Raw genomic sequence first — 10077 nt, forward strand, 5'->3', positions numbered from 1 at the left:
TCACCATTTGGCTATAATAGAACAGCCTGGTCATTTATGAATTCAGTAGACACGTTTCCAACATTTAGAAATGTCATTAGTTTAACAGACAAATGTGATACAAAATAGTTGAAACTCACAAAACCTTAATATAATCACCTACATTCTAAATTATATGTTAAATATTTCTATAGATACAAATCATACCAATTCACTTCAGATTCAAGATTTCTAAAGTTGAAATGTCTACATTGCAATGTAGCTTTGTTTTTCGAATGTGACATCTACACCATATCTTATTTATTACAGAAAGGTTTATAATATACGCCTTCAATGTATCAACAAAGTGTGCTTTGTTATGAGGTATAACAGATAGCTCATATATACAATGATCTTCAATAAAACATCTGAGTTATGCCTAGGTTTTTATGGGCTACTAATTGCACTTAACCTTCTAATGAAAGCTTTATCTCCCTCTACAGAATAGAATAGTCATTATGTATGTATGTTTTGTATTCATTTAGCACCAACCGTGTTCGGAGAATTATAAATGAGACAATATGATATATGGGGCAGTAATTTGCAGAATCATTAAAACCATCAATCGTCTACATGTAAACATTACAACAGTTCACAACTTTGCTTCATTCAGACAAGTGCACAAAGGTCCCCTGTATCATAATATACATTATTCCATTTGAAAAGCCATTTTCTGTCTTATTCTGTCTGCACCTTGTAATAGAAAGTATAGCAAGGTACTTTATTCCATAGCGTAAGACAAAGAATGAACCTACTTTTCCAAAGCAGACCACTAGTTTCAACACATCCCAACATTTGTGTCTCCCCATTCTAAGAACACCCAACAACATCACTTTAAACTCACATCCAGCTTCACCCACATGAAATCATATGGCTTTCCACCGGCCGCACTCCCTGTCTATGCCACTTTCATGCATATCTTTCATGTACTGCTCATCCATAACAGCCTGCAAACCCAATAGGTGGAACTCAACAGCCAGTACAGCCTAGTACCATATTGGCTTATGGTAACTGGGACCTTAGTGAGTATTCTGGAAAAAATTCAAGTGCATATAATGGCTGGTGTTCTTTTAAGGATGTATCATGGGTATGAACACGATTCACTGATCTTGCTTTGATCCCCACTCTGGCCTTGATTCGTATCTGCCCCACAAGGAATGTTTTATTGAAGAGTTTGTAAACATATGGCATATGTATCTGTATCATAGCACGGTATACTTTACAAATGCCCACAGTCATAATATCTATAAGGAAACTAACAAGGTAGATATATAAGGGCAATAAGAAAGAATATGAAGAGATAAAAAAATAAATACGACCTGAAGCAGAGTACCTTTTTTAATTTACTAATTTTCATCTATGGAAACTTTTCTTCCATTTCTAGGCTGTTAGGAAACACATACAAAAAAATAAATGATTAATGAACAAGTTGTTGACTCAGTTATTATGATTATCTTGGCATATTACATTCAGCAATATGTCAGTATTGATCGGGCTTTTAAACCCAAAATCTGGATGTACTCATCAGTTATTGCACTCATTTATAGAGTGTGGCAAGGGTTTGCAAGGATTTTGTAGAGATCTTCATCTTAAAGGGCTAACCCCAGATTTTTTAAAGTAAATTGGCATGATGGCATTTATGAAATGAATGCATTATGCAGGAGGTCTTCTTAAAGACCTAGCTATTTTTACGCTATGGCTACCCCATATAGTCAGGTAAAAAAATTAAATAATGCAATTAAAGAAATTTACTTAAAAAAAAAAAATTAAAGTGAATCACCCAGTGAAGCCTGCAAAGGAGGCTCATTTAACTGTATCCATGCTTGGAATTGGCCTGTGATTGCGGCAGTATTGGTCCCTTTTTTAAACCATGATGTACCAGGTATGTCATTGGTCCTCTAGGGACATTTTTCATGATATACCTGGTATGTCACAGGTCATGAAGGGGTTAAAAAAGATGGCCCTTAACTGTGAATAGTGATGTCAGGGAGTGTTATGAATAAACATATAAACATATTGTTAGCCTCAGTTTTCTAGTCGGCCAATTAACTTGACATCACATGGCCAATAAAAATCACATGAAACAGAAGAGTGGAGTCATCATCACCATGTTTTAATAATTAATTTGTACTAATAATTGCAACAGCAGATAACTAACAAAATAACCATCGTGTTAGTCAGACTTTTTGAATAGACCTGGCACCCACTTGAATGTGAGATTGGGGAAAGACCCGGAGCTAAAAAGCCCCTGTATGTGTGTTTGTTTTTGTAAAAGAAATTGTTTGTAAAGTGTTAGGCTTTAGTGAATCGGCTTCTAGGCTGCTTGATGGAGCCCAGGTTACATCTGGATTATTATATATCTATCATAGCTTGTATGTATTATGTATCTTGTTTTGCTGAATGATCATTGGTTTATCAATCTTTTAGAATAATGAAGAAGGCATACCCTGAAAAGAAAAAAGGGTCTTCCCATAGCACCAGAACTATCCTGGAAAACAACATGAAACAGAAAAATTCATCAGTTGAACACTATATTTGTTAAAACTAAATGGGTTATCTGCATAATCTATGCCAACGTATATATTCTACGTATTGTCAGTTGGTTAGTATTTAGGTAACGCAGAATTGGAGCTCTAAATTGTAACAACAATAGTACCAGAATAGTAAAATGTTTAAAAGCCATTGTATAAGGCTTTCCCTACACTATGTTAATGATTGTGAAATGTAAATCTTTTCAATCTGCTATGACTTGAGTTGAACATACCTTTTTTGTAAATTCTTCTGTGGTTATCTGTGATTCCTGTAACGAGGTTTAGACAGATAAACAATATCATAATAAATGGTAGACCATTAAAGTTTATGTGACAATTTATAAAAAAAATATGGACTGCATTATTAGTCTAAAAACAGTCTTCAAAAGTGTAGTCAAATGATACCTTTAATGTATAGTGTTTAATGTAAACTTTAAGGACACCGAGTTCCCTCATTCACGCATAGTGAAAGTGTGTGCACTTGTTTTTCATGCCAAACTACTTACCCCTGTTTTAAGAGCAGGGTCCTGTGCTCTGGAGTAGTGAAATAAAAACTGTAAATAAATAAAATAGTTTGTTATATGTGTAAAACCAAGATAAATTATATATATGATGATTTAATACTTACTCTTTTGTATATTTCTTGGTTATTTTCCTAGTAAGAACAAGCACACATATAATTATTGGAAATGTACTAATTGTACATATATAGTTTTTAACATGGATACATACCGGTATATTATACAAGAATATATATATGTATATATATATATATATATACCGTATTGGCTCGAATACAGGCCGCACTTTTTCCCCCCACTTTAAGTCTTTAAAGTGGGGATGCGGCCTATATTCGGGGTCTAGCGCCCGACGCCCGGGACATGCAGTTCCGGGCGCCGGGCAGGCAGCAGGGTTAGGATACAGATCCGGTGCAGGGGACCCGTATCCTACTCTCTGATACGCTCAGACAGCCTCCCCTGCCGGCACTTCCCACTGGGGGAGTGCCGGCACGGGAGATTGTCTAAGCGCATCGGGCAGCGGTGAACGTCCGCACAATGCGTTTTACCTCTGCCCCCAAGACTTACCAGATCAGACCCCCGGGTGTCTTGCGGGGCCGGCGGGGGACATCTACGCAATACGCGTATACAACTTCTGGTGCCAGCACATCCGCTGAGTCCCGGCAGTTGTATACGCGTATTGCGTAGATGTCCCCCGCCGGCCCCGCAAGACACCCGGGAGTCTGCTCTGGTAAGTCGGGGGGGGGGCAGAGTGGCAGCATATCTCGGGGGGGTGAGGAGGATAGTGGCAGCATATCTCGAGGGGAAGAGGAGGAGGACAGTGGCAGCATATCTCGGGGGGGAGGACAGTGGCAGCATATCTCGGGGGGGACAGTGGCAGCATTTTTCGGGGGGGGGAGACAGAGTGGCAGCATGTCTATTAAAAAAAAAAATTCTTTAAAAAAGCAACAAACTTTTAGGGTGCGGCCTATACACGGGGCGGCCTATATCCGAGCCAATACGGTATATATATATATATATACACACACAACACATGAAAAAAATGCCCTTACCTCGTTAACTTTCATTCTATTATAGATGGAGCTACAAAGGTCCATAACAAAACTGGAAATCTGGAAGACAAGTAGCGTTATACCCATTGGTGTCAGAGATTTTTTTTTTTGGGGGGGGATTATTATTGATATGTGAATTTTGCATATTGAACTACATTTCTAGCCATTAAAGGTCAGTGGGAACACTTTAATATTCTGACCACTCTGCTGAATTCCAATATTAATGTATACTATTTTAACATCAAGGTAATACACAACGTACAAGGCCCTTCTAAACTTACTTATGCTATACCTAATGTAGAATGGGGTTTGTTTCTCACATTCTTTTTATAAAAGCACCCAGTATTCTAAAAATACATGGAAACAATAGAAGCATGTTAATCTAAATGGACCTTTTCTGCATTTAAAACATTAGGTTAGGTTTTCATTCTGACTCTCCATCATTGCTTCGTTTTAACTCCCATGGCTTACCGGTCATGTATACTGTCTACTGGTAGACATTGTTGTAGATGTTATCAACAGCAAAATATGTAGTTCTGTTACTGTTCTTTAAGAAGTATTTGCTTAATTTACTAAAGCTGTGAATATTGGTTTTCAGGAAAGCTCTCAGACCTATTAGTCCAATTTTCCTACTAGTTTCACTTCAATGGATTCAATGTCTCTGATACAGTATAATATTCTGTAACATGCCTTATTAAAAGCTTTTACTATACCTCCTGATACTGAGCTGCAGTATCTAGAATTGTGGCAAAGTGATAATACAAGTTGAATTAATGGTTGACTATTCATAAAAAGGTAGAGGCTGCCTGAGAAGTGCTCCTGGGATTTGGACTGCTTCCTGGAATGTTTCAGAGATAAATGAAGATGCGTCTTATTGACATTGCTTCTTTAGCATCCTTAGTGGTCCAAGTCAAGCAGCGCCTATAACCTTAGTGGTAAATCACATCCACGCATTCGGTTGATTATTCTCTGTCCTCAGATTGTAAATTGGTCAATTTCTGAGACTGATGTATCTTCCACAGCTGCATCAACCTACTGGAAGCAACTGTATGTATATATATATATATATATATATATATATATATATTCTGTATATATATATATATATGTTCTGTATATAAGTCAGGATGTACTGGTACATCCTAAGGTGCATCTTGTTACAGCTTTTAAGGATGTACTGGTACGTCCTAATGGGTGCCACGGGTTAAGATGTTTTTTTTTTATATTGTGTTCTTTTTTAAACTAGCTCTAATTTTTTTTTGCATAATATAATGTTTTCAGGCAGTTGCATGGTAATCATTTTTATGTGTTCTAACTCATGGCCCAGTGTTAATCATAAACTGGAAATTCTGACCAATGAGTCTATGAAGGAATGGGCTTATTATTATTATTAATATTGGGATTAAAGAATCAGATCAGTGTGGTGTTTAAGCAGGGAAAGTTACTCAAAATATCAAAATATCTAATTAGCTTCCAGGTCTGCAGACAAAGGAAGTGTGTTGGAATAAAATGAGATACGAGGATTTTGTCAGTGCTCAATGAGAAAAATATTTTTCCCATTGGATGACCTCTTTAACTGTGAATGACGCTTGTCACTTCTTGTACAAAAAAATCATATCATTTACACAATGTGCTTTCAGTCATGTGCTATATGCATCGCGTTAAACTAAAACCATATATAAGAGTGCTTCTAGATTACCTGTGGTTGATCTGGCAATGCTATCCACTGGCTGAAGCAGAATGCTAGTCTCTTTAAAGTAACAAAAAAGGAGAAAAAAAAGTTAACTTTATGTATCATGCTAACAGTATTTAGTATGTTTACATTTTAAGTATTCCATGATGTATTGACCAAGCAATTCTTAGTAAGCTGGGATTTCTGCCTACTAATAACATATAACAAATGTAATAAAAAGTGTTAAATTAATTGCCAATTGGCAAAATCGTAAAACATATATATATATATATATATATATATATATATATATATATATATATATAGGCTTAGAGCAGTCATTTGCACAAGTGATTTAAAGAATGTTCACTATGAAAGATCCTAGTTAGGTTTGCTAGACTGCATAGAGATTTGTACATTCTCCGTGACCTCCGTGATATATCAAGGTCCAGTATATGTAGAATTTATACACTGGCATGAATAAATTGATTCCGTTTAAAAATGCATACCGAGAGGCATCAACACCTCAACCCGCAGCATGTAGAACTGAGATCTGTGCACTTTCTATTCAAAACAAAGCAAGAAATCAGCCCATGCCTAGCAAATACCATTGGGGATTCCATCATACTTTATGGATATATAATACTTAGCCCACCTCCACCAAGTTCGGCGAGTCCTATCTAGGTTTTCATGGCTATAGTGGTTACCAAGAAGCGAAATAAGTGGGACTGCTTTGCATTTAAACCCAAAAGAAACTCTAAAGCAAATTAAAGCCTTCTCTGGACACCATTAATGAGGCAACTGTGTGACAGGGGGAGCTTCTCTACCCTCAGGTTTGATCAGAACAAAGATGTACAGAAACCTAAAAAGCATGAACGGCATAAACATCCAGATTCCTGGGTTGCTGCCAATTACCAATTAGTAACAAAAACAAAGCATGAATTCAGCGCATACCCAGCGAATACCATTCAGAAAACACTTATCTAAGGCATACATTTTGGGTGATTAATAATAATTTATGCCTTAGATTTCTAATACTGCCCTGTTCTTGCTTTACCTGTCTGCTATTCTCGGCCAATCAACCATAATTTTTAAAAGCCTTACAGTCCCATTTATTATTTTATAGAATAGCAATTTTTTTTAAATGTTTAACTATTATAGCACTAAGTGAACTAATGCGCAGCGCATATGGTTAATTCTTCTATTCCCTTTTGATAACAGCCTTTCCATCCTGCTAATATTCGGTGGCTCCCATTACACTGCATTGAACCCAGCCAAAGACACAGCCATTTATCTCTTATCGATTACTAGGTGCGATGTAACATTAGCCCTGTATTAGCCTGGAATAACACATTGATAAAATATATTTTGAAGGTTCATGCAATTGTTGCACTTATATTTTTGAATATTTCTAAATACATGTCCGCCAAATGGTAATGAATTTACCTTAAAGGCAAATAATTTGCTATTACCCCAACTGAGAAACTTAATTAGGAGATTTACCTCACTTTCAGGGATGTCAAAATTTTCCATATAGTGTGGCAATGCTTGTGGGAAACCTAGAATGATACAAAGACACAGTTTCAGTATTTTCTGGGATGTTAATCATAATGGAATTTAGCATCCTGTGACATTTCTCTACTGCTATCATTAGTGACAATGCTAATGAGCTACACTAGCTTATATATCTTGAAAACTAATATATATATATATATATATATATATATATACCAGATATATTACTCATATCACTGTCCCTCCAGTACATGCGTGAGCGGTGAGCGAGGTGTCATTGTTTGAACGTTCCTAGGGACATGCATGTGGCACTTGTTTGAACAACTAGGAAGGGCACCACGCAACAATGATAATTTAATTTAAAATATACAGTGCAGTTATGGTAAATAGACCTTGAATAGAAATCAGAATTGTTGTTAATGACAAAGTTGCATAGAGAGACATCCAGAATTAAACATAATAAATCTAAAATACTAAATTCTTAGTTTGCTCTTCTATACATCATTTCGTACCACCAATCTTGTAAGGGTGTTGGTAAGATCAGATGACCCTACATAGTCGATGATGTCCAAAAAGTTTTCATAAAGGTTATTCTTTTTTAACGTAACCGTTTCTACATAAAGCTACAAAATTTTATTTGAGGTCTACCCCTGGACATATGCTCTACCAAAAGCAAAGAAGAAAATGATGGCTTTGTACGATTGCTTTCTGGAAGTATATGGCACACCTTGAGAGAAACTCAGGCATGATCATAATGACCCGATGATCATTGTTGAAACTAACAAGTTGAAGGTTTAATACCAAAAAAGATAAGGACAACATTTTTGGAAGTCTAGCGCAAGACACTGTGAAGTGCTTCTTAGTAGAAGTTTAAGATTCTTGCTTATGACCTCTCCAAACCATCCTTCCTGGACACCTAATTATGTCGGATGGATGGACCTCTTATCCACACGATTAATCCATGCATTCATGTCAAGCTAGTTTTAGCACCACAAAGGAACTGTTTTCTGTGGCCTCATGTGGTTATGGAGAAATAATGTATTTCCTTTTTTATTGTTTGGGCAGCATACAATTACCTACTGTAACAAAATATGTATACTGTATATTCTACTAAACTTTTCTACATATTGGAGTAAAACCAAGTAAAATACAAGTTGCTGTCGTTCGTATTGTTTTATGTTGGTTTTTATTTATTATAGTGATTATATTGAATTATAATCTGTGGTTCAGTAAAAGTTGTTGTGAGTTAACAAACCCGAAACCAGCTGTTATTTTAGTGCAACTGCTTTTCAATGTAATACATGGTGCTAAAGGATAACATGAATTTGCAATTTATAAATGATTACTATTTGAATCCCTCCACCCTGTTTACATTTTTTTTTAGAAAGAAGGTTAGTTGGAGCATCTAGGTAGTTTAAAGGAAAAATCTTATTTAGGAATAAAAGGGGGTATATATTAAATAGTATTTTATAGAAATTATATTAATATTAGTTTTTCCTTATTTGGAAATGTAACCTAAATAATTCATTATAACGATAATAAACTATACTCCTATTTCACCTCTTCTGCCGAACTTAAAAAAAAATTACACAAGTAGCACTTTATTACATAAAGAAAGCAAATGAAGACTTCCAAATTAGCGAACAAAAAAATCCCAGACTTGGTAAAATTTTTAATTGTTTATTGCCATTACCTCCTATAGAATAACTGGTACCAAAGCACATACATTAAATGGTTACAAATGGTACAGATAATTAACCAGGTCAAAACAAAGTTTAAAATAAAATACACAGCACACTTTTTTAAGTTTTCAGCACCAAGGCTAGCTCTTACAAACACACCCCATCTCCCACTCAGTAAGAGTTTGTTTCAAGATACTTAAAACTAGAGCTGTTGGAGAACTTTACTTATATGATATCATTGAAACATACACTGTAACTGTAAAAAGTGCATATAGGAGCTCCGATGAAATATACCTATACTAGGTTTGTAACGAATTGTGTATATATATATATATATATATATATATATATATATATTCCCTCAAGATTGTAAGTTTGCGAGCAGGACTCTCTCGACCTAATGTAATAGTTTGTCTTAGTCTGTCAATTCTTGTTTTGTCATACTCTTTGAATATATGTATTGTATTAAGCGCTGTGTAAATTGTTGGCGCTATACAAATAAAAGATAATAATAATATATATATATGTCCTGTCCACCCATTGTACAGCGCTACTGAATTTGATGGCGCTATATAAAACAATAAATATTAATAATATATATATATATAGGTGCTTTCCTTACCTGACGAAAGGTGGAGAGCACTCAGGCAGCAGATGGCAAACATCAGTGGCAGTGGAGTATAGCGCTTTACATATCTCAACTTATGCATCTGGATCTTTCGGTCTTCCACGGTTGTAGTTCTGTTGAGTTTCCTAGACTTGAGCATCTTAACGGAGGCTGCTGGAGGCGAGATCTGAGATCCTGTATCTGGCTCATTCACAGCGTAAATCTATCTCTTTAAATGTATCACTGTATCCCATAGGAGCGCAAGCAATCAGCACCTGGCAGGATTCTACTTTCTCTCCAACACTCGTGCTGTGCTCTTATTTATGAGGCACTGCCCCCCCCAATCGATGTTGCTGATTAGCTAAGGGTTGAGTAAGTAGGGAAGAACAGACAATCTATATTATTGCACAATAGGGATTCTTCTAACTCACATTGACTTTGCAGCGGTTAGGAAGTGTTACACATGAGCACTATATAATCTT

At 35.9% G+C, this 10077-nt stretch overlaps 1 protein-coding gene across 1 annotated transcript in view; it reads right to left on the reverse strand.

Annotated features, from left to right (window-relative positions):
• LOC149289259 (phosducin-like protein 3) overlaps nt 1-9755 on the reverse strand; it is a 15313-nt gene extending 5558 nt beyond the window's left edge. The window contains exons 1-3 of the mRNA XM_089490904.1: nt 9611-9755; nt 7295-7350; nt 5819-5869 (exon numbers count right to left, since the gene is read on the reverse strand). Of these exons, the coding sequence (XP_089347030.1) occupies nt 5819-5869; nt 7295-7350; nt 9611-9755 (252 nt within the window). The remainder of the gene's footprint in view (nt 1-5818; nt 5870-7294; nt 7351-9610) is intronic.
• Nucleotides 9756-10077: the final 322 nt, after the last annotated feature.

This window comes from Sceloporus occidentalis, unplaced genomic scaffold (genome assembly GCF_023333645.1).
Source record: "Sceloporus occidentalis isolate IW3139 unplaced genomic scaffold, rSceOcc1.0.p SCAF_47, whole genome shotgun sequence".
Classification (NCBI taxonomy): domain Eukaryota; kingdom Metazoa; phylum Chordata; class Lepidosauria; order Squamata; family Phrynosomatidae; genus Sceloporus; species Sceloporus occidentalis.